At 37.4% G+C, this 26,098-nt stretch overlaps 1 protein-coding gene across 1 annotated transcript; it reads right to left on the reverse strand.

Annotated features, from left to right (window-relative positions):
* Positions 1 to 696: 696 nt before the first annotated feature.
* VBP1 (VHL binding protein 1) lies at positions 697 to 24,301 on the reverse strand. Its single transcript, XM_084788661.1, has 6 exons — positions 24,143 to 24,301; positions 20,558 to 20,682; positions 16,115 to 16,181; positions 13,942 to 14,040; positions 4,661 to 4,799; positions 697 to 1,701 (listed from the first exon to the last, which is right to left on the reverse strand). Exons 1-6 carry the CDS (start codon positions 24,230 to 24,232, stop codon positions 1,631 to 1,633), a joined length of 591 nt encoding a protein of 196 aa, XP_084644787.1. The 5' UTR covers positions 24,233 to 24,301; the 3' UTR covers positions 697 to 1,630.
* Positions 24,302 to 26,098: the final 1,797 nt, after the last annotated feature.

A 26,098-nucleotide genomic window follows, 5' to 3' on the forward strand; every position in this document is an offset into this window, starting at 1 on the left:
CATTAAATATTTGTTGAATATTAACTTAATTTGTATCTTAAAATTTATTATCATAAAGTTTTTTTTCTTCACATTCTTGACATCACCTACAAATTCATATTTAAATATTTATAGGTATAAGACAAAATAATTGTTTACAGAAGAGAAACACTATTCCTGTATTTATAGTGACATCCTATACCAATATAATTATTACAGTGTGGAAAAATAGTACTTACAACTGCAAATTCTAAAATTTTAAAAATGTATAGAAGAAAAACTAAATCAAGAAAGTCTGGGAAGAGTTGACAAAAGGGAAAAACATGATCAAAATATATTATCCAAAAAAGGTAATAATAAAAAAGAAAGTTTGATATATTTTAGATTAAAATTGTATTTGCATATTCTTTCCAAAGGGATTTTTCTATTGTTTTTTCCAAATATTAAAAAAAAGAAAAGAAAAAAATGTTTCTTCTCATATTAAAACATAAGGCCTAACACCCCAAGGTATTAGGATGTGGCAGAACTGTGAAAAATGAGCACATCATGAGGGCTCTGCCCTTGCACTTCAATTGGACTTATAAGTCTGTATACTCATGTAACGTAAATGCTTGTTTGGCCTGATTTATGGTATTTGCCAGAAACCTATACAGATTAAGACAAAGAGTAACATGAAAAAAGTGTCAGGAAAAAAAAGAAAAAAGTGTCAGGCAACTGTCTGAATATCATTGCTTTAATAACATGAAATACAAGTACAAAACACTGTACAAGTATACTTTTTACTACACAGAGATGGAATAACATGCATGTACTTTTACCACAGTACCAATGGCTTTCCAGAGATTTTTATCCTTCCTATGCAATTTATGATGAGTAAAAAAGCTTACAACTCTTTTCAACCAATGCAGATTACCATTTATGTTTATATTCCTGTTCAAGATGCTTTGGAGAACTGTTAAGTAATATAAAATTACCTTAGCTTAAAGTTTTGAATGGGTAGTGCTGTCTCACATTGATCAAGTCTCCCTTATACTGGCATTGCAAAGACACAGTGCACTTATTTGGGGTCAAAGTTTTGTGTATGTCAACAGCCCTCATACTAGGTAGGAAAGCAAATAATCAGTTTCTGAAAAGTTCAGAGTATCAGAAAATCTACTGGTTAAGCAGAAATGCATGAAAGCCTCTTTACAGAAACACAACAGCCACAGAGGATGGTAGTGTCCTACTAAAGAAGAGCAGGCTTACAAATGTTGGAACTGTCTGTCTTCCCTGCCTCTAAAAGGTTCACCACATCAAGAGAGAGTAACATCAATCAGTAAAGAAAAAGTAAACTGTGCTGGTGACCAGCATTCAGCAGCCTCCATAGCATTCCTCACAGTTTTCGGCCATTTCAGTTAAGAGTTGTCTTATAACACATAAACTACAACATAAGCAGCAGTACCTTGTAGGGAAATATGAAAAAAATACTGTTAATTTCATAAAATATTTGAAAGTAATTTTGTTTTCATAAATAAATAAAATGGTGTTTTTAAAGTTTTAATTATTCTTGCTGTGAAAAAAAAAATCACTCAAAGTTACATCAATCTTTAAAGATAAACATTGGCTTATTTAACATGTTTGGAAACCTGAACTACATTTTCAATTGCCAGTGTTATGCTTTGTTCTTGGTAGAATCATCTTTGTTTCTTCTTTTTACATCCCAATTATAAACCCTGGCCATATCTGCAAGAATTGTCAAAGAAAATGCAAATATAATTCTAAAGATAACAAATAATATTACAATTCACTCATAAAGTAAAACAAAGACACAGACATCACACAAAGACACTAGTAGCAACTACTGTTGGCAGCCATGATGCTATACAATCAATTGCTAAGAAAATTCTGGAATTAACTTCCACCAAAACCAAGACTCCCAATTATTAATTGCTTAGCATATCTAGTCAACTATGGTACTATACTTAATATGTGCTAGATACTCTCAGTAATTTTTGAGACAGCATCTTACGGTATTTCCCAGGCTGTCTTGGAGCTCATGGGCTCAAACCAGACTCCAACCCCAAACTCCTAAGTATCTAAAGCTGTAGTGTACAGCACTGTCCCTTCCTTCATGGAGTTTAGATTCATTAGTACATATTCTAATGTCTACCATTTCTAACTTTTCCAATTTATATAGTATGATATCAAATTTGGATGACTTTTCCATTAAATCTCATTTTTCTCTCTCAATTAACAGTAACCCTCACCTCCAACTAGGTCCTAGGGATTTCACTGTTAAATCAAGTATTTGCATCTCTAGTCATAGGATATCCCCGCACCAAGCCTCAAAAAAAAAAAAAAAACTATTTTTCCTTACTCAAGAACTTTCCTACTACATGCTACATGTTGGGGAAGACTGCAGCTCCTATATTTGAAGAGCTCAGGGTTAAGCCAGGAAAACAAAGTACTATCTTGCAAGGTAGGAAAAAAAATCCACTCTGACAGGATTAGAAAATATTGAGGAATGCTCTAATGTTTAAACTGACATATGAAGAATAAAGGAGTATCTCCAAGTAAATGAAGGGAAATCATTCCAGGGAGGAGAAACAAATGAAGAACAAAAGAAAACATAAAAGGCCTGGGACATTTTAGAAGTGAATAAAACAACTAGTTATTTGAAATTTGCAATATTCTAGAGAAGAACCTGTTAACGGAAATCATTGCAAATAATGACATTTGTATGAAATGAGACTAGTGGGAGGCAGTCAAGACTGCCTGCATGCATATATTATATACAGAAGCTAATAATTGAATATCATAAGCAGAGGACAAAAACATGGGTGACTTAGTAAATTCATGCTGGAGATGCTGTAAAGAACAGATCTACTATGTGCAGGTTCTGTAGCACCAAAACCAAGTAACATCATAGTACAGAAAGCCTCATGGGGAAAAGCTGACATGACCGAATCACTCTTGGTTGTTAGGAAAAAAGAAGTATAAAGAATGACACCCAGATGTTTTTCTTTAATGTGTCAGCAACAGAAAGAAGAGACATAAAGAGAGGCCAGGTGTGGTGGCACCAGCACTCGGGAGGCAGAGGCAGGTGGATCACTGTGAGTTCAAGGCCAGCCTGGTCTACAAAGTGAGTCCAGGATAGCCAAGGCTACACAGAGAGACCCAAAGAAGAGACAAAGCAGAGTGTCCCAGTCAGCTTTAGCTATCACCTTGTTTCCTTGACACAGCCTAGAGTCATCAATCAATCTGGTCTGTGACATGCCTGTGTGGGATAATCTTGATTGTTGGATCCAGCTACTGTGGGTAGCACTGTGGGACAGCCAACAAGCAGTGATCCTACATGGTTTCAGCTTCAAATTCTTGCTCAGACTTTCCTCCGAGATAAACTGTAACCTGGAAGTACACACCAAATAAATCCTTTCCTCCCCTAGGTTGCTTTTGGTCAGATTGTTTTATCACAGGAACAGAAAAAGGAAATAATAGAGAAGTCGGGCAGTGGTGGCACACGCCTTTAATCCCAGCACTCAGGAGGCAGCCTGATCTACAGAGTGAGTCCAGGACAGCCAAAGCTACACAGAGAAAGCTTGCCTGGATAAAACCAAAAAAAAAAAAAAGAAGAAGAAGAAGAAGAAGAGGAGGAGGAGGAGGAGGAGGAGGAGGAGGAGGAGAGGAAGAGGAGGAGGAGAGGGAGGGGGAGGAGGAGGAGGAGGAGAAAAAAGGTTCTCCTCTAAATTCTATATTTTATTTCCAAACAGCCTAAGTTTTATCTCCCTTTTAAAAAAGCATTCCCTGATGTAACAACAGAATACATCTTTCATTCCCAAACTTTAAAATTACCTTGATGCCGAATACATGGACTTCTTTACTACTGCTAATTTAGTTATCATGGATCTGTTTTATTTTTTTTTCATGGATCTGTTTTATATATGCAGTTTTAATAGAGAAGACATTGATACCCTTTTTCCCTCTACTCATTTTCATGATTCATATGGCTTAGCACACCTGCAAAAATTGCAAAGACTTTTTACAGACAAGGTCTCACTGTGTAGCCTCAAATTCATAATACTCTGAAGTGCTAGGACTGATTACAAGCATGGGCCACTGCACCTAATTTACAAAACTTTTTTAAATGTTTGTAAAATTAAACTATTCCATTATAAAGGTATCTTAATAAAATATATGAAAAAACTTATTCACCACTGTGAACCTGCTGTCCACATCTATACATTTCCAATTCATTATTTCATCTTTAAACTTTTTAAACTTCAAATAAAAAATAGCTGTTATCGTGAGATCTGACTCTCACACGAACTCTGGTGCCCCTTTTCTGACCATGTCCCCTGGACTGGGAGGCCTGGCAGCACCCAGAGGAATGATAGCAAGTTACCAAGAAGAGACTCGATATTCTAAGAGCATATATAGGGGAAGGATCTCTCCCTCAATCACAGACATAGGGGAGGGGGAAAAGGGGAAGTGGGAGGGAGGGAAGAATAGGAGGAAACAAGGGAAGGGCTAACAATCGAGATGTAATATGAATAAATTAATAATAAAATTTTTTTTAAAAAATAGCTGTTATCTTATGTAATCTCTAACTTCACATTTATTTAAAAATAAAGTCATTCTTCCCATGGAAGCAATTTAAGAATTAAAAAAAAACTCCTTCTTCCTTTATTTATTAAAAGGATACTGACTTCTGTAGTAGTAAATTGATCTCGAAGAAAGTCAAGGTCTTCCTCAAGAGAATCAAGATTCTTTGTGGCAGTTGATAAATTCTTTTCCAACAATGCCTGAGCTTCATCAATATCATATTCAAGCATTACATTAGCCTGAAGAAAAGAAGTCATGACAATTACTTAACAATCTCTAGGTTAGGGCAAGTGTCTGCAAACTACAGCCCTTGGACCAAACCAGTCTGCTGTCTTAATCTTTGCCACAGCAGAGCATAAGACAAAGACCATGTAGCCTGAAAAACAGAAAATATTCTTTAACCCTTTACAGAAAAGTTACAGGCCCCTGAATTACAGGTATATAGAAAATGTGGTATCAATACACAAAACCACAATGCACATTATGAAATGAAATGGGCAAAAGACAGAATAGTGTGCATTACCATTTCTGCAGAAAGGCAGATGGATATGGTCTTACCTATGTATGTATAAATTTTTCTTGAAGAATATCAAGAAATAGACTGTTGATTACTTAAAAGGTGGGTACACTGCACTCATGAGAAACAGGCCTTCTCAGGATAGATTTAATGTTTTTCTTCCAGAATGAAAAGTCAGGGTTGATATACTAGTGATATTTGGAAGTAGGGTCTTTGGAAAATAATCAGATTTTGATGACATTTGATGGCATTCGTAGCTTTGTAAAAAGAGAGCGCTAAGCTAGTATGTTTACTGTCTCACTAGGTGGTTTTCTCTCCCATATTATGATACAACCTGTGGCCCTTATCAGATGCTTGCATCCTCTTGAACTTCCCTGTTTCCATATATATCAAATAGATCTCAATTCTTTTTAAAACTACCCAGTCTGTGATATATAATTCAGTTAAAAGAAGAGAAAATCATAATAAGACTTCTGTACCTTTTAAATTAAATGTAAATGTGTTAACTGTCAAACAAGTATTAAAGCTTAGCATAGACAGAGATTGGTGGCTATAATCTTGGAATGCAGGAAGGTAAGTTAAAGGCCAGTCTGTGGTATATAGTAAGTTTATGTCAGGAAAGATAAACAAACAGAAAAACTCACATCTGTAATGCCAGTACTCAGGAGGCAGAGGCAAAAAGAGTCAGGAGTTCATGGTCATCCTCAGCTACATAGTTTGTTACAAGCCTGGGATACATAACAATCTCTCAAAAAAAAAAAAAAAAGAAAAGAAAAGAACAGAAAAAAGAAAAAGAAAAAGAAAGAAAGAAAGAAAGAAGCATAAAGCAAAATGCATTAACCCAGCACTTGAGATTCTGAAGCAAGAAGAGTAGGAGGTCAAGGCCAGCCTGGGCCACATGGGAAGTTTGTCTCTAACAAACAAACAAACAAACAAACAAAACAAAACAACAACAAACAGGGATGGAGAATGGGGTTCCTTGGCAAAACACTTGTCTAGCAAGGCCCTATGTTGTATAAGAAGATGGGTAGCTGTAAAGGTAGTTATTGAATGTCAAATAAACAAGCAGCAGTAACCCAAACAAACAAACAAAACCAAAACCAATGTTAATAGGCTGGACATAATGGATCATGCCTTCACTATCAGCACTTTGGAGGAAGAAGCAAGAGAATCTCTGTGAGTCTGAAGTCAGCCTGATCTACATAGCAAGTTCTAGGAAAGCCAGGACTACAAAGAAAGACACTGTTTCAAAAACAAAATCAACAACAAAAAGGGAAGCAAGCAAGCAAACATTAAAACCCAGGAAATATACATAACTCAAAAACACTCAAAATATATGTTGGCACAAAAACTTATTCACAATAGCCAAAAAGGAGAGATAAACCAAATATCTATTAGTTGATAATGATAATTGAGATGGGGTTTATACACACAACAGGGTATTTTGGGCAATAAAAAAATGAAGTAGAGGGCTGGAGAGATGGCTCAGAGGTTAAGAGCACTGTCTGCTCTTCGAGAGGTCCTGAGTTCAATTCCAAGCAACCACATGGTGGCTCACAACCATCTATAATGTGATCTGATGCCTCTTAGAGGCAGAGCACTGTAAACATAATAAATAAATCTTTTTTAAAAAGAAATGAAGTTGGTACACAGAGAAAGAAGTAAATTGGTAGTTGCTACTGCTTCTCCAAATCCACTGTATTCTCCAAAGGTCAAATACAGTGGATGCCAGAGAAAAAGAGGTAGCAGAAAGATGTAGAATAAATAAAAACATGGAGTTTCTCCATGAGATAAATAAAATGTTCAGGAAATAGAAAGAGGTGATGATTGCACAACTATGAACACACTAAAGGCTATGAAACTGAAACTGTACACTTTTTTTTTGGTTTTTCAAGACAGGGTTTCTCTGTATAGCCCTGGCTGTCCTGGAACTCACTCTATAGACCAGGCTGGCCTCACGTCGCTGCCGCCAGAGTGCTGGGATTAAAGGCGTGCACCACCACTCCTCTTAAGTGTTAAAAAGAAAGACAGTATCTTCAAAGAGATGATTGGAGACCTTTACACACGAAAGCAATGTGGCACACAATAGATATGAGAACCCCAAGTAAAATAAATAACAATCAGTACACTAACTGAAAGACAGCAGTTTTAAGTCAGACACAAAAGACAAATAGAGCAAGCTAGATCTCTTTATGTAGATGCTTCTTAAAAACATGTATTTCATGGTTTGGAGGTAGGAGATTGAAGAGATTTGGTATAAGTAAAGCACAGTTCTAGTATGTTAACTACAGTTCACAACACTCTATTATTTCTATATATTTGGAGGTGGGATGTTGAAGCAAAAGTCTTATCCTATAGCTAACTTAAAGCAATTAGCCTACTAAATGCTGAAATTATATACACTGCCATGATGCCTGAGCCCTATTATATAGTTGATAAAATACTACAAAGAAGAGCTTAAAGACTCCAAATGCATAGTAAGTAAAAAGATGGAAATTTTAACTGCCCTTAGTAGACCATTACACATTGCATATACATACTGAATTACCACACTGTACCCTATAAAAGTGTTTAATCAAAATAAAGGGGTTGGTGTAGATCAGATATACAAACACACTGCTTAGCAGCCATAAGTCCCTCAGTTCAACCCTAGTACCACAAAATAAAAATTATTCATTGTTTAAAGCCTGCAAGAGGTTTGCATTTTCCCAGAGATCTATGGAAACAGTACTCAGGCAGAGAAACAGATCAATACAGCAAATGATTCCTGTATACACTTCTAGTTTTCCCCAACACTCTCACCCCAAAAGTAATCATTTTCCTGATTTCTCTAACAATGTAGTTTGTCTGTATTTCAACTTTTGATAAATGGAGTCACACAAGTCCTTTTGTAATATACTTAATTTTGTTGTTAGTGGCGGGCTTTTGGTTTTATCCAGGCAGGCTTTCTCTATGTAGCCCTGGCTGTCCTGAATTCACTTTGTAGACCAGGCTGGCCTCGAACTCACAGAGATCTGCTTGCCTCTGCCTCCTGAGTGCTGGGATTACAGTTGTGCATCACCATGCCTGGCTTTTTGTTTGTTTGGGTTTTTGTTTTTGTTTTTTGGTTGGTTGGTTGGTTTTTTCAAGACAGGATTTTTCTATATGTAGCCCTGGCTATCCTGGACTCACTTTGTAGACCAGGATTGCCTCGAACTCAAAGCGATCCTCCTGCCTCTGCCTCCTGAGTGCTGGGATCAAAGGTGGAATCCACCATGCCTGGCTCCAAACAGATCTTTTTTTTATTAATTTGTTCATATTACATCTCAATTGTTAGCCCATCCCTTGTATCTTCCCATTCCTCCCTCCCTCCCATTTTCCCCTTACTCTCCTCCCCTATGACTGTGACTGAGGGGGACCTCCTCCCCCTGTATATGCTCATAGGGTATCGAGTCTCTTCTTGGTGACCTGTTATCCTTCCTCTGAGTGCCACCAGGTCTCCCCATCCAGGGGACGTGGTCAGAAATGGGGCACCAGAGTTTGTATGAAAGTCAGACCTCACTCTCCATTCAACGGTGGAGAGTGTCCTGTCCATCAGCTAGGTCTGGGTAGGAGTTCGAAGTTTACTGCCTATATTTTCCCTGGCTGGTGCCATAGTTTGAGCAGAACCCCAGGACCCAGATCCGCCCGTCATAATGTTCTTCTTGTAGGTTTCCAGGACCCTCTGGATCCTTCTATTTCCCCATTCTCCCATGCTTCTTTCACCTAAAGTCTCAATAGGATGTCCTCCCCTCTGACCCACTTTCCTGGTAAGTAAAGTTTTTCATGGGACATACCCCTTGGACTAGTGTCTCGATATAAGTGAGTATATACCATTTGTCTCTTTTTGTTTCTGGGTGAACTCACTCATTATGATCATTTCTAGTTCCATCCATTTGTCCACAAATTTCAGAATTTCTTTGTTTTTAATTGAATAGTATTCCATAGTGTAAATGTACCACAGTTTCTTTATCCATTCTTCTACTGAGGGACACTTAGGCTGTTTCCATGTTCTGGCTAATATGAATAAAGCAGCTATGAACATGGTTGAGCGTGTGTCCCTGTTGTGTGCTACAGCATCTTCGGGTATATTCCAAGTAGTGGAAAAGCTGGGTCTTGAGGAAGAACTATTCCCAGTTTTCTAAGAAAGCGCCAGATAGATTTCCAAAGTGGTTGTACTAGTTTGCATTCCCACCAGCAATGAAGGAGTGTTCCTCTCTCTCCACATCCTCGCCAGCATGTGGTGTCACTTGAGTTTTTGATCTTAGCCGTTCTGATGGGTGTAAGATAGAATCTCAGTGTCATTCCCAAACAGATCTTAATGGATAGCTTTGCCCTTTATGCTTAAAAGGGCGTTTGGAATACAGGGACAAAAGCAAGAAAATGAATTAAGATGTTAATTTGAATTGAACTGTGCCTATCAAAAGATATACTGAAGTTCTAACCTCTGGTACTTACTCTATGCAGAAACAAAATATATTATGGATTAAGCAGTGTCTTTCTCCCACAAAAAAAAAAAAACATGATCAAGTCTTAACCTTCAGTACTTCAGACACAAAAATTAATTCAAAAAATATTTGAACATATACTTTCTTTACAAAGGTAACCAAGTTAAAATTACAACATTCACATGTGTTAATATAAATAGGAAAATTCTGAACACATATGTACAGAGGTCATAAAGGACACATAAAGGCAGAGATCACTAAAGAGATTTTTTCCCTCACAGCCCTTAGGGGAAAAATGAGCCTGATTCCAAGGCTGATCTCAGACTTCTTGCTTCTAGAACCACAAAAGACAACCAAGTTCTGTCGTTAAGCTACCAAGTTGGTACTACCTTAGAATGGAAGCTATACAAAACATATACATACATTACTTGCATAGTCATGGCCACAAAGATGGCACAGAGCAGGGAAATAACAGCAAAAAGGGCAAGAAATGGTTAGCTTCTCAGTTTATTTAGAAGGTTTGATAAGGACCTGGCTAACAGAGTAAGTTAGAAGAGTCAAAGATGACTGAAAGGTTTTTGTTCTTAATGACCAGATAAGAGTCTATTTACTATTTGCTGTGGGAGATGGTAGTCTATGGGAGAAACTTGAATTCAAGTATTCAAGTAAGACACATAAAACAAAGATGAATAAAAGCTGGAAAAAGGAAAGAAAATGAAAATAGTGATGAAAGTTTAAAAAAAAAAAGGAGCTGGAGAGATGGCTCAGGAATTAAGAGTATATACCCCTCATACTCTGTTAGCCAGAGGACCCTGATTCAGTTATAATCACCCACTCAAAACTAATTACCTGTAACTCCAGCTCCAGGAGATCCAATACCCTCTTCTGGTCTCCATGAGTACCAGACATACAAATGATGCACATACAGAAATGTAGGCAAAACACTCATAGACATTAAATAAAAATAAATCTTTCTTTAAAAAAGAAGAGTGAGCTGGGCGAGGTGGCGCACGCCTTTAATCCCAGCACTCGGGAGGCAGAGGCAGGCGGATCACTGTGAGTTCGAGGCCAGCCTGGTCTACAAAGTGAGTCCAGGACAGCCAAGGCTACACAGAGAAACCCTGTCTCAAAAAACAAAAAAAAACAAAAAAAAAAAAAAAAAAAAAGAAAGAAAGAAAGAAAGAAAAAAAAAAAGAAGAGTGAAAGAAACAAAATTGAATTAGTACAAGGACAAACAAAAAGTTATGGAAAAGCTGCCAAAGGAAATCACATATAATGAAAAAGACTAAAATAAAGAATGTAACAGATATTAAAAACAAAAAAATCCAACATATGAATATTATTATTTTCGCAAATAACAGAATAGAACCAAAATCACATTCAGATACACACAAAAGAAATCATCTTTCTTGAAATAAAACACTTGAATTTTAAAAACCAAATGGCCACAGAAAAACTAAATATAAACAGTCATTCTACCATTCCACATTGACACATTCAGGTATATTTTCAATACTTTAAAGGGGGAAAAGCTTTTGTAGCTCATGTCTGGGGAAATCACAGGCCAGCCCTAGGTGGAGCTTACTGCTGCTGTTTCACTAAACAGTCATGTCACACTGGTTTCTTAATATTTTATTTAGGCATATTTGCGCTGCTCTCAATCTCGGTCAGAGGAGCTTCTTTTTGCAGTGGGTAGTGATTAATATAGAGACTCATAACTGGTCAGTGTTCAAAATAAATACTGTGAGTGCTCAGCCATAGATAGGTTTTCTACATCAACCTCCTCCAATCTAAGGCTCAAGGAACATCACTGATGTGGGCAGAAATAAGAGAACTGTGAAAAGCTGTCTTCTGGACATGAAATGGCTGACGTGCAAATCAACTCACAGTAGCCATGGTTGCCTATACAAGATCAATCCAGTTAATATCTAGCATGAATAAAGGAGGAGCTTCAGATGCCCAACTCCCCATATGAGGAACTATCAACATTTGAAGGCTAAGGGAGAGTCATTTTTCTCACAGATGCTGCCATTGGTAGATTACCCATGTGTCAGCAGATGCATACCCATCCATCTATGGTCAACACTAATTGAAATCAGAGGGCTACTAATGATGACAAAACACACACACACACACACACACACACACACACACACACACACACACACACAAGAAGTCAATAAGAGCTGGGTGTGGTGGTGCACGCCTTTAATCCCAGCACTCAGGAGGCAGAGGCAGGCAGGTCACTGTGAGTTCAAGGCCAGCCTGGTCTACAAACTGAGTCTAGAAGAGCCAAGGTTACATAGAGAAACCCTGTCTCGAGAAAAAAAAAGTCAAGAGGCTGGGGCAACATGTGTGAAATGTTCAGAGAATGTTAAAAAAAAAATTTTTAAAGGAAAAAAAAGCCTAAGTGATAAACAGTGACTCTTTCCTTTTAAACACAGAACTAAGACTAAACAAACAGGAAATTATAGTTGTAGAACAAAATATAAATGGACAAACTTAAATGAACTCAACTAACAAAACCTGAGTAGATGAACTATATGGTAAAGCTGTTAAGTGGTCCACTGTTCACAGCACTAGAACATCTCTTGAAATAGCAGCAGCGGAAAATCCCTCCAATAAGGAGATATGGATAAGCAGGAAGAAGTATGAAGTATACACTTGCTACTTTCATTGAGAGCTTGCCTAAAGTAAAACAAAACAACACAACAACAACAAAAACCTATGTTTAGCTAGGTCAGGGGACTAAGGAAAGCAAGGTTGAAAAAGAAGAGATTCTAGTGGCTGGGGAGATGGCTCAGTTGTTAAGAGCACTAGCTGCTCTTCCAGAGGGACAGGTTTTAATTCCTAGCACCCACATAACAACTCACAACCATCTCTTATTTCCAGGTGATCTAATGCCCTCTTCTGGGCTCCATTAGCACCAGGCATGCATGTGGTGCAAGCACAGACGCAAGCACCTAAAATATATGCATATATATAAAGCAAAAATTTTTATAATCGTTTTCTCCTTAAATTACAGGGATCTCTTAAACTATTACACTCTTATGGACAAGAAACATTTATCAGAATGAAAACAGTACTATTTCACTTCTGTTCCTCCTTCTGGTACATGTTTTTTATAGGAATATGTTTGTATGCACAGCCTTAGGTCATCCTCAGGAAGATTGCCCATCATTTAAAATAGGGTCTCTCATTAGCTCTGACCTCACTAATTGGGGTAGACTAACAGGCCAGGGAATCCTAGGGATCCTCCTGTCTCTGAATCCCAAAGGATAGGATCACAAACACACAATGTCTTGCATTTTTTATGCGAATTCTGAGTACTGAACTCAGGCTGTCATTCTTGTAAAGCAGTAACATTACCAAATGAGCAACACCCTCTCCTCACTCTCTTCCTTCTGCTGCATTTTAAAAAGACAAAACATTAACTGGAAAAGAGTTGGGCATGGTTGAAGGAGAGATAAACATGTTTTTTGTTTAGATCACAAGTGGGGGATGAGAAAAAGACTTGTGAGAGAGCAGGTGAGGTTTATCCCCTTAGAAGTCAAACCACCATGTGGGGGAGATTGGTTATTAAGCAGCTGAAAAACATCCTTGAACAAATTCTGAGAGGAAGTATAAATGTGAGCCAAAAACAAGAGGCAGGGGCCTTTGGAGACTTGGGATAGTTCTGGCTGTTCATTGCTCCTAGAGAGAACCGCTCGAGGGAAGGCTTCGGGGCTCCCTCCTGGGCTCCAGCTGAGGTTCCAGGTTCTGGTTGCTCCAGGTTCCAGCAGAAGAAATCCTGCTGATTACGTCAGGAGAATCATTCCTCAGAACTGATATCCTTATGGCTTCATTATTGTATTCTTTAATCTCCTTTTCCTACTGTTTAGGTTAGTCAGGTTATAAGTGACGTGCTCTTGGTTAATAAGTTCGTAATAAAATATAATTGTTAAGAAAATTGAGCCTATACGTGGTGGCATGCCTGCAATCTCAGCATTTGGTAAGCAAAGGCAGAAGGGCTATGAGTCGAAGAACAGGCTGGGCTACATACGAGATCTTGTCTTAAAACCAACACAAAAGGGCTGAGGAATGTGGATCCATGGCAGAGTACTTTCCCAGAATACTCAAAGCCCTGAGTTTATGTCCCCCCCAACCCCAACAAACACAAAGCTAGAAGAGTAGGTCTGGTCAATTTTGTGTTGACTGGGAAAAACTTTAAGCATGTTTAGTCTTCAAAACATTCCTAATTCCAGTCAGTTTCAAATAAGGAGTACTTGAACTCAACAGCTACATTCTTTCTAAAATCAAAGAGAGATAAAGATATTGCACATTAAGAAGAAAAAAGTTTTCCTGGTCAGAAAATATTGGTTTACAAATATATTGGCTGTGGCTTTAACATTTACTTACCCCCAACCACAGGCACACTTTATCAGTAGGAGGAACTGAAGCTTTGCAGTACAGGTTATCTGCCAGTAAGAATCTGGTCTCCATGGAATTGGTGGACTCCTTTAGAAAAAATGACAGTACCACAAACAGGCCAAGTTGATATCAAAGTTATAAAGGAAGGATCCCACACCTGATCCCAAGACATTTAAAACAGTATCATCACAAAAACTTAGTTGTAAAAGAAATGAATGCTATTATCACCAAATGACTGGGTATGGACTGTGATTCAGCTATGTACTAGCTGTGTAAATTTAGCATGTCACTATTTATCTATGCCTCAAGTTCCTCATCCATAAAATAAGGAAACAATAGTCCCTTACAGCTATGAAGATTATGATTAAGTTTTAAAAAAAACACATCTTAGCTTTAAATATAGGCAAGGCTTTAGAACAAAAAGATAAACAAACATACTCCAATCAAATGGGACCAGGAAGCAAGCAGATGTCACTACTCTAATATTTGACAAAACTGACTTCAAACTAAAATTAATCAGAAGAGATAAGGCGTGACAGATCATTGTAATCAAAGGAACAATTAACCAAGAAGATATTACTATCCTAAATGTATATGCAAACTCTAGGGCACCCAATTTCATTTTTAAAAATCTACTACTGAATTTAAAGACACAGGTTAACATCAATCCACTAACAGTAGGTGATTTCAATACCCCACTTTCTCTGATAGGTCATCTAGACAAAAAACAAAGAAACATCAAAATTAATTGGCATCATACATCAAATAGACCTAACATAATATTATACCAAAATGCCAAAGAATACACATTCTACTCAGCAGCACAGGGAAGTTTTCTTTTTTCTTTCATTCATTCACTCACTCATTCATTTATTTATTTATTTTTGGTTTTTCTAGACAAGAGTTTCACTGTGCAACCCTGGCTGTCCTGGACTCACTCTGTAGACCAGGCTGGCCTTGAACTCACAGAGACCCACCTGCCTCTGTAGTACTGGGTTTGCAAGTGAGCACCACCACAACTGGCAGAAGCTTTTTCTAAAATCTCTTGAGACACACTAAAAGCAGACCTAGGAGGGAAATTTACAGTTCTAAGAGCCTACATTAAAAAATCAGAATGGGCACATATAAATGGCTTAATGATGCAACTCAAAAAGTTGGAAAAAGAACAAACCAAATCCAAACCCAATCAGCAGCAAAAAAATAATAAAAATCAGAGCAGAAATCAACTAAATAGAAACAAAGAAAACAATATAAAGAATCAACAAATCTAAGATGTGATTCTTTGAGAAGATAAAGAAAACTTAAATATCCTTGGCCCAACTAACCAAAAGAAAGAAAGACGGATCCAAATTAAGAGAATCAGAAATGAGCAGGGAAACATTACAACAGACACCAAAGAAATGTAGAATATTGTGAAGGAATATTTTTTGAAACCTGTACTCCATTAAGCTGGAAAACCTAAAAGAAATGGATGAGTAGATTCAGCCAAACCAACAAAATTAAACCAAAAAGTCAATGACCTAAACAAGCCACTAAAAAATGAGGTGACATAGTAACAAAAAGCCTTCCAGCTAAAAAAAAAAACTCCAGACCAGAAGGATTCACAGAAGAATTATATCAAGCATCCAAAGAAGATCTATAGCAATCCTTCGCAAACTATTCAAAGCGAAAACAAAAAGCCCCCGCCCACAAAAACACAGAAACAGAAACTTCTTCTATGAAGCCAGTATGCCAGTAGCACACCCAAAAAATAAAATAAATAAAAATCTTAGATGTTGCTACCTCAAAATAAGACATTTTAAAAACACCTAAAATCATTTCTAAATAAAATTTTATATACAAGTAATCTAAGTGAGGAGCTTAGAATTAAGCTTGATTTTAGGAGACATCCACAGAACTATATACTTTTTTTTCTTTTTTCTTCTGGGTTTTTTCAAGACAGGGTTTCTCTGTATAATCTTGGCTGACCTTGAACTCATAGTGATCCACCTGCCTCTGCCTCCCTGAGTACTGGAATTAAAGGTGTACACCACCATGCCAGGTTGAAGTATACTATTTTTAACGTTACTCCATATGCTCAAAAAGGCAGGGTGAATCCCACAGCACAAATGAAACAGCAGTGATCTGATTGGCTTATACTTACAAACAAAAATACACTTACTTTTTTCTTCTGCATGTATTTCAGAATTTCCAAAGTCTGTTTAATTTCAGGAATCTGACCTTTCAGTCTATGAGGAAGGAAAAAAAAGGTTAACATAGTATTTTACAGGCAAAAATAAACGTCATGGCTATCTCACTAGCCTTGCAATTTTCAACTAATATGTCCTTAAAAACTATTTACAAATATAAAGTTATGATATTCCATAAAATTTATTTAAATGTTTTAGATATAAGAGATGATAAATACTGCTTTTAAAAGTATATTCAGGGGGCTGGAGAGATGGCTCAGTGGTTAAGAGCACTGCTTGTTCTTAGAAAGGTCCTGAGTTCAAGTCCCAGCAACCACATGGTGGCTCACAACCACCTATAATGAGATCTGGTGCCCTCTTCTGGCCTGCAGGGGTATATGCAGTCAAAACACTGTATACATAATAAATAAATAAATATTTTTTTAAAAGTATATTCAATAAACCACATAGAGAATAGTAAAAACAAAAGCATTACACTAAAATATTTGAGAGACTACAAAGAGATTACAAAGTGGTTTAGGGCAACTGTTGTTCTTTCAGAGGACCCAGATTCAATTCTCAGCACCCATATGGTGGCTCACAACCATCCATAACCCACTTATATATCTGACATCAGTTCTGACCGCCACAAGCACCAGACATGCACATGCTGTACAGATACAGGCAGGCAAATCATTCATATATTAAACAGCTTTTAAATTAAAAAATAAGATATAACACTAAGTAAATGTATAATATATAGTGTAAAAAGCCTTACTTCATATGTCCAACTCTCTATTGTTAATATTACTAGAACAGGCCAAATTTTGCAGAAGTAGTTCACAGGCTCTGCATTTGGTTATAACCTTTCATGTAAAATAGATTAATTTTATAGCTAATTGTTAAAACATGTTTCCAAATAAATTAAATCCCAAATTTGAAACCATCAACCACCTTTGTAGTACTGTATGGGGCTTTTCTAAGTATGTATACTCAGCACATGTACAGTATAATAAGCTAAGTATCAGGTAAAGCACAGGGACATCTTCTCTACGTATGCACTTGTTACAGTGTATACACTTATCTAGATGCCCTCAGAATCACCCAGTGTGAATTATTACTTACCCTATCATAGATACAAGGTAGAAAAGGATATGGACATATATATGATCTCCAGAGGCAAAGAAAGGGTCAAGCTGTGAAGCTGAGACATACAAATACTGAGCTCCCACTTCATGCAAAGATGACAAAGATGACAACCATGGGCCATCAAGAAAAAGACAGAGATGTCTATCTACTCTTGCCACTCTCCCTCAATACAGTGCTTTAAATTTTAGCCTACAAAAGAAATAAATAGAACTCAAATAAAAAAGGAAGGAATCAAATTAACCCTTCTTGTAGATGATATGATTCTATACCTAGAGAATCCCAAAGTCTCTACCAAAAGATTCTTACAATTGAAAAGTCAACATCTATCTGACCCTGAAAACAAGGAACTTTGATCTCAGCAATAAACAAGATTTTGATTAATAGTTAGACAAATGAACTGGTAAACAAATTAGACAAAAATCAATAGATTTTCTATAAAACAAAAATTCACTAAGAAAGAAATCAGGAAAACAATCCCATTCACAATAGCCACAAAGAAACAAAACACACTGAGACAAACAACAGAAACCTGACCAACAAGGTGAAATGATTCTACATTGAAAATTATAAAATACTAAACAAAGGAAATGAAGATACTAGATACTCCATGTTCATGGATGGGCAAATACTGTAAAAGTGGTCATATTATCAAAAATACCCTCTATATTCAATGCAAACTGCACCAAAATTCCAATGACATTTTTCACAGAAATAGAAATTATAATCCTAAATTTCATATGAAACTCCAAATGACCAAAGTAACCTTGAACAAAAAGAGCAACGTTGTATGAATGATAACAAAAAAAAATTCAAAGTAACAGGAAAAAAAAAGACAAGTACACCACTGGTATAAAACAAAGGACCAAGAAATAAACTCATATAGCTAAAACTATCTCAACAAAGATGCCAAGAACATCTAATAGAAAAATTACAGCCTCTTCAAAAAATAGTGTAGGAAAATTGAATGTCCACATATAAAAAACTAAAACTATATCCCCCATCACAGTGTACAAATAAAAAAATTCAAAATATATCAAAAACCTTGAAGTAACACTAGATATTGAAAACTACTACAGAAGAACACGAGGGAAATATTTCAAGATACTAACACAGGCTATAATTTTTCAATAGGATCTCAGTAGCTCAAAATATAGAATTGAAAAATGAAATTTTATCAAATTTAAAAGCTCTGCACAGCAAATAAACCAATCAGTAGACTCACAAGTATGGGAGGGTATATATTTGCCCTCTATTCACCTAGCAGTGTATTAATATCTATAAATATGTAAAGAAGTAAAAAAACGTAACCAAAAGAAAAAAATAACTCAACAACTAGGTTGGTAATGATTTGAAGAACCTGTTGTGGAGTTCACTTAAATCAAACACCAGGTTAATACAGATGACAAAAATGTAATCAAGCTGCTTCTGATAGATCAGGGCCACAGAACAGACTTGGGAACTGAACTGCAAGCCTGAATAGACATTGTACAGCATATAAAGCAAGGGGGAGCAGGGGCACGGTACCACTGTCTAGTCATATTTTGACATAAGGGGTTGACAAGGAAGTTTCCATCAATCAGGGTAGTAGTGGGTTCCTGGGCCTGAGAATACGAACTTAGTTTGACCCTGCCAGGACGATGGAGAGGCTGTCCTTAAGATGTCTGGACTCAGACAACTGTTTCCTAAATAATTGTTCCTGGGATGGCTGGATTCAGACAACTGTCTTTTTACAACAAAAGCTATTCAGTTATTGGGAAGTCTCCAGCTCCCCTAGGGGCTGGGACATTGAACTTAGTTTCTCCCTATGGTTAAATGGAGTCTGAAAATGAAATGGTAGTACTTATAACAAGTTTCCTTTGCTTGTTCCCAACATATCAAATGACTAATAAATGTATGAAGAAAATGTTCAACATCTTTAGGCATCATAGAAATGCAAATTGAAACTACGGAGATTGTATCTCACAAGAATAAGAATAGCTATTATCAAAAACATCAGACTATTCCTGCTGATACAGGCCTGTCTTTCCAGATACGTGGGAGGCAGAGACAGAAAGATTCAAAGTTCAATACCTAGCTGGGCAATTTAAGAACCTATTTCAAAATAAAAAAAATAAAAAGGACTAGCAATATAACCCAAAGGTAGAGCACTTGCCTAGTACACATGAGGCCCTATGTTCAATTACCCAGTATGGCAGAAATAATAAAAACCAGGCATTATGGTACACACCTATAACTCCAACACTTGGGAGGTGGAGGCAGAAGGATCAAGAACTCAAGGTCATCCATCCTTTGCTACATAGCAAATTTGAGACCAGCATGCAGTACATGAGACCATCTCAAAATTAATTAGCATCACTAGCAAGAATATACAGAAAAAGGTACCTTATATAATATTATATAATGTAAACATAATGTTACCTTATATAATGTAAATTATAATACCTTTTATGTAAAACAATACGAATGCTCCTCAGAAACATAAAAATGAGGCCAGAGAAATGGCTCCAGAAGGTAAAAGCCCTTGCTAATGAGCAAGCCTAACAACTTGAATTCAATCTCTGAAACTTACAAAGTAACAGGATGCAGTGGCTGGCATCTGTAATCTCAGCATGGCAAGATCAGAACGGCTCAGGAGACAGGGGAACTGCCCAGAGCCTTACAGGTCAGTAGTATGGAGTACAAAAAGTGCCAGAAATAGCAAGAGAGACTCTTCCTCAACAAAGTGGCAGAATAGGACTCTAGAAAGTTGTTCTCTGACCTCCACACATGCACTATGGCACATTTGAGCCTATGCTTGTGAGATGACATGTATGAACCTGCACACATGTAAGCATGCACACATCCACATGTACACATAACTAAAAAAACTACTTGATTCAACTGTATTATTCCTGAGTGCATATACAAAGAATATAAAATAACCATGCAAGAGTTGTGGGCATAGTAATATTCATTTTGGCACTATTTATAATAAGCAAGAACAACAGACGAATGGATAAAAAGGTATGTGTGCATGGCGTATGTGGAAATGGAACATTATACAACAATTAGTAAGAATGAAAATATATCATCTGCAACATCATTAACAGAACTATAGGTCATTATGTTAAACAAAATATACCAGAATAAAATAAAGCAGAAGGTGGTTGACATCAGGGAAGATTAATATGATCCAAGCACAATATTTGCATGTATAAATATATCAGAGTAAAATTCATTGCCTTGTACAACTTATATTCACTAATAATTATAATAAGTTTTTTAAATGTAGAAATTGTTTTGATTACCTCCTTTTTTTTTGAGCAAGGTTGAGTTCCATAAACTTATATTTCTGGTATTGTTCATCCAGCTTCTTTAACACTGTATCTGCAGTTTCATTCCCAGGCTGCTTCATGAAAGAGTCTACATCTTCCTTTAATATAAAATGTGATATCACAAAATTTTTAATTGGTATCACAATAGGCACAGTGGCGCACGCCTGTAATCCCAGCACTCGGGAGGCAGAGGCAGGTGGATCTCTGTGAGTTTGAGGACAGCCTGGTCTACAGAGTGAATCCAGGCTAGCCAAGGCTACAGAGAGAGACCCTGTCTCGAAAACAAACAAATAAATAAATAAATAAATACATTTATTATCACAAATCTGATTTTCACTACTTTGTTTATAAAATGTAAAAGAACAGGTTTTGTTTTTTCAAAGACTTGTTTTAATTTTTTTTTAAAAAACTTTTTCATAAAATATATTTCAGTTTCCCCTCTCCCAACTCCTCAACTCCATACTCTTTCCCTCTCTCTTTAGAAAACAGGCAAAAAAATGCATAACTTTAAAAACAGAAATGAAAAAACACACACAAACCAATAAAACCACAAAATCTGAAATGACGAACACAAAAAATGAAAACATCCAAAAGGCCAGTAAGAGGAAAAATATGCTCAAAGCAATATGAGACAAAAAGTATACAAAAACACCATTGAATTCATCTTGTGTTGACCATCTACTTATGTGCATGAAACCTACCCTTAAGTGTGGCTAATAGGCCCAGTGAGACGCCACTGGACAGAACTAATTTCTCCAAAGGCTTGTTCTTAATTTAAAACATAATTATAAAAAGTTAAAGATGGCTGAAGATGGAGCTCAGTGGTATACCACTTGCCTATAAGACAAGAGGTACTAAATCATCCCCAGTACTGCCAGAAGAAAAGTTAAAGATAAGCTGACATGATGATGGCATAGGCCTATAATCCCAAACTCTCAGGAAGTAGAAGCATAAAGACCCAAAATTCAAGTCCAGCCTCGGATATTTAACAAATTTGGGTCAGCCTGGGCTACACAATAGCCTGTATATTATGTAGACAAAAATAAGTTAAAGACCATTTTGGTCAGTTCACATGTACTATGCAGCTAATTAATTCTTCTTTATTTTTCTGGTTTTTGGTTTTGGGTTTTTTTTTTTTTTTGGTTTGGTTTGGTGTTTTGTTTGTTTGTTTTGTTCTGTTTTGTTTTGTTTTTCAAGACAGAGTCTCTCTGTGTAGCCTTGGCTGTCCTGGACTCACTCTGTAGACCAGGCTGGCCTTGAATTCACAGTGATCCACCTGCCTCTGCCTCCCAAGTGCTGGGATTAAAGGCGTGCACCACCAATGTCCAGCTAGTCTTCCGTTTTTAATTTAGAGACAAATGACCTTGCCTGCTTTATATACAATCCTCGTGGCCCTAGTAGTAAATATGAAAATTACTAGCAATGAAACACACTGTCTACTCATGTGTCCTAGTCAGTAAAGAATTGAGAAAACTGTGTGACAAATATCTTTTTCTTACTACTTTAATTATATTGAACACATTTTTATTTTTCATAATAGCTCCATAAACACTGTCCTTCATATATACTCAAGACGAAGCAGCAAGTGAGAAGCCTGGCAGGATTCAAATACTCTCTAATGTAGAAGTTCATGTTGTTACACTATCATGCCACTCGCAGTAGTTTTAGAACATCAAGATAGTTATATAAAGTTTGGTCTGCTTATTACATCTTGATATAAAATTTAACCATAAAAGTTTAGAGGAGCCACGTGTCACAGTGTGTCTTTAATCACAACACTTGGAAAGTACAGAGAATGGTGGCACACACCTTTAATCCCAGCACTTGAGAGGCAGAGGCAGGCGGATCTCTGTGGATTTGAGGTCAGCCTGGTCTACAGAGAGAGTCCAGGACAGCCAGGGCTACACAGAGAAACCCTGTCTCAAAAAAAGAAAGAAAGTAAAGAATGAGTTCTAGGCCAACCTGGGCTACAGTGTGAGGCTCTGTCTCAAAAAAATAAATAATAAAATAAATAAAGCATATTTTAGGATAAGAGTATAAAGCCCTCAGATAAAGTTTGTAATTTCTGAAGTTACCTCTATCTGACTACTATGTATGTGTATATATAATTACTATATAAACATTATGTATACACAAACACACACACACACACACACAAAATCTTATGTATTAGGCATTGGCATTGTGGTAGGATCAGGAGAAAAGGCACAAAATAATTTCCTCACCTCTAAGTAGCATGATCAAAGAGGTTCTGAAGGCCTCGTGACTGCTCAAATACAAATTCTGTATACTTCATTTATATGCTCTGTTTCTCAGTTTCATCAACTATATTTATAAAGTGAGAACAACTCCCTCCTAAAATTTTGCAAAATTTTTAAGAAAATTTCTAAATCTCAGAAAATATTTCATGTAAAGATCACTTGAAAAATATTTTTGAAAGCACAGCACAGAGAATACACAGAAAAATTATTACACCAGCACATTAAAATATACAATATAAAATTTTATTTATAATGTGATTTAAACTGGGTGGATGGTGCACGCCTTTAATCCCAGCACTGGGAAGGCAGAGGCAAGCGAATCTCTGTGAGCTCAAGGCCAACACTGTCTACAAAGAGAGTCCAGGACAGCCAAGGCTATACAGAGAAACCCTGTCTCGAAAAACAAAAACAAAAGCAAAAAAAGCAAACAAAAAAGAAACAAGCAATAAAATGTGATTTAAGTTTTTTTAAATGCCTTTCGAAGAATGTAAGCCATAAGACAGAGTATATATAATTGTTGGTGCAACCCAAAAGGACAAGGAAAATTCGACTAAGATATAGTAGTACTTCAGTACAAATAAATGAAAAAATATATACAACTTCTACCTTCTCTCTGAATTTGGGTTGGTCTCCATGTTATATGAAACCTTTCAAATGCATTTCCCCACAATTCTCACAACTGCATACAATTTCTTGTCTATCAAATTACTTGACTAGTATAGCTAAAGGCAAATATGAAATACTGAGACATCTAATGACTGTAAAAGGCTTCAATTCGTAAAGCAAGAACACACACAGATTTCACGTTCCTGCTAACATCTACTTTCTGGGCAGTCTGGTTCCATTTCCAAGAACACGGACCATGCCCTTGTTCAATCTGACTAGGTGCCACTCAGTAACCACACCTTACTAACAGCTGTTCTGCCTACTCACTCTACTAAGTGTCCATCTATCTACGTTTCCAGCATCTCAGCTGGCTTGTGCTCAATAACCGCTTTTTTTTTTCTTGCAAGCAACAGTAGACGATAACTGGCAGCAATTGGACTGTCCCAAAGGGCGCCACGCCCCAACCTGCCTTGCATCCGGCTCCTGCTCCCCAATCCTCCTCCCTGCTCCCTCTTCTGGACCCTGGTAGGGCTACCATTCTTCGAAGCCATTCCCCGCAAGCTGAGGCAACCGGCCTAACATTCCCTCCGGGATCTTTTAGCTCAGCTCCTCCCAACATCCCAGGCCTGGGTAATGACAGGAACGAAATCTTCAACCTGAGATCAAGATGCCTAGAAACAGGGTCTCTTACCACAAACACTGCTTCTGGAATCCCTAGGTGGAGCCGCCGCCCATTTCCAGGAGCGCTTTCTAGACGACAACCGTCCTCAGCCGCGGCCATCTTAAGAAAGCCCGATCGCAAACAATTGCCTTCTGAAGCGTCCGCCGTTGGCACCAGTGATTGGATCGTTTGCACCTGCAGGCCCGCCTCTCTTCCTGTGAGTCTGTGTATTCATTGGTGCTTACGTCTTAGGTGGTGATTGGCTACACTCGTGTGAATGACAAGCTCAGAAGAGACTCGGAGAAGCGGGAGGACCAAGTCTGCGTTCTGGGAAAATGAAGGTCAGGAATGGACATGCCAGAATGCACCCCGACCTGCACCTCAAGATAGAGTGCAGTCTCCAGAGTGGTTTCCGAGGCGATCGCAATTACCCTTCGCAGACCGATGAACCCGATTCTGAGTGTATCTCCTGGACTCATAAATACCCCACTTTTTGCATCAGTCTTTCTCAAAAGCTACCTTCAGTGAGACTCTCCCGCTGGCTCTAAAGCTTTCAAATGCTTATAGTTTACATACAAAATCCCAAGAGCTGTGCCTAAATTTGTAGGTCCAAGTGCTTCCCACAGTGTAGTCTAGTCCTCCACAACTCTTAAAAAAAACAATTTTATCAATAAACCGGGTGTGGTGGCATAAGCACTGCATGAGAACTGAAGTCTTAATACTAAAGTAGCACAGCAAGGGAAGAAATATCAGAATGAATTAAGAAAAATTTAAAAGAATGTTTACAGCAGATTGTATATGTATATAAATTTAGTTTAACTTAAAAAATAATTATAAGGCCCAGCGAGGTGGATCCGTTGATATAAAGTGTTCATTACCAAGCTTGAAATCTGAAGAGTTTTCAGGAACTAAATGGTGAGAGAACCTACACCAGAAAGCTGTCTTCTGACCTCCAAATTGACTTCCTGGCATGTACCTCTGCATTCAAGTACACACACACACACACACACACACACACACACAGAGAGAGAGAGAGAGAGAGAGAGAGAGAGAGAGAGAGAGAGAGAGAGAGAGAGAGAGAGAGAGAGAGAATTAACCATCACTATCATTGACATGTAATTACAGCCATCTGATATTTGTCAAAGATGCCAAAAATACACACAGGAGGAAATGTTACAAGATATTTGATCCCATTGTGAATCCTGAGATTGTGAACTATAAAAACCCATTTCTTCTTTGATATGATTCAGTCCTAACACTCACCTTTAATCCAAGAACTTTTTGTTTATTGTAAACAATGATTATGGTATGGTTCAGCCAGTCCAAACTTTGAATCCTAGAGCTATCTGTACACAGGATTTAATAAAGCCAACCCTAAGCCAAGAAGATTTCTTTTTCAAAATGGAGTTTGTCTGGTCCTTTCAACCTCACAAAATCATTCTCAGGGGGTTGTAGGCTCAATTTTCTTAACAATTATATTTTATTATAAACTTATTAACTGAGTGTACCTCACTTATAACCTAACTAACCTAAACAAGAGGAAAAGGAGATTAAAGAACACAAAAATGGATATCAGTTCTGAGGAAGATCCTCCTGACGTAGTCAGCAGGATTTCTTCTGCTGGAACCTAGAGCAACCAGAACCAAAGCCTCAACCGAATCCCTGAAGCCTTCCCTCCCTGGAGCAGTTCTCTCTAGAAGCCTCTCAAAGTGGAACAACGAACAGCCAAACAATCCCAAGTCTCCAAAGACACCCTGCCTCCTGTTTTTGGCTCACATTTATATCTCCTCTCAGAATTTGTTCAAGAATGTTTTTCAGCTGGCCACAATCAAGCTCCTGAACGCGGTGGTTAGACTTCTAAGGAGATAGACATCAGCTGCTCTCTCACAAGCCTGTTCCTCATCTCACACTTAGGATCTAAACAAAAAACATGATTATCTCTCCTTCAGAGGGTCTTGATCAGTGCTTCTCAACTTTCCTAATGCT

The sequence above is a fragment of the Acomys minous genome (assembly GCF_964271855.1).
Source record: "Acomys minous genome assembly, chromosome: 7".
Taxonomy (NCBI): domain Eukaryota; kingdom Metazoa; phylum Chordata; class Mammalia; order Rodentia; family Muridae; genus Acomys; species Acomys minous.

Bases quoted from the DNA above. Each gene is read 5' to 3' on its own strand.
- VBP1 (XM_084788661.1), bottom strand. From the start codon at position 24,232: ATGGCCGCGGCTGAGGACGGTTGTCGTCTAGAAAGCGCTCCTGGAAAT. The intron at 20,683-24,142 runs GTAAGAGACCCT...TTTATATTAAAG, and splicing joins TTCCAGAAGCAGTGTTTGTG to GAAGATGTAGACTCTTTCAT. The intron at 16,182-20,557 runs GTAATCAAAACA...CCTTCCTCATAG, and splicing joins CTTGCTCAAAAAAAAAGGAG to ACTGAAAGGTCAGATTCCTG.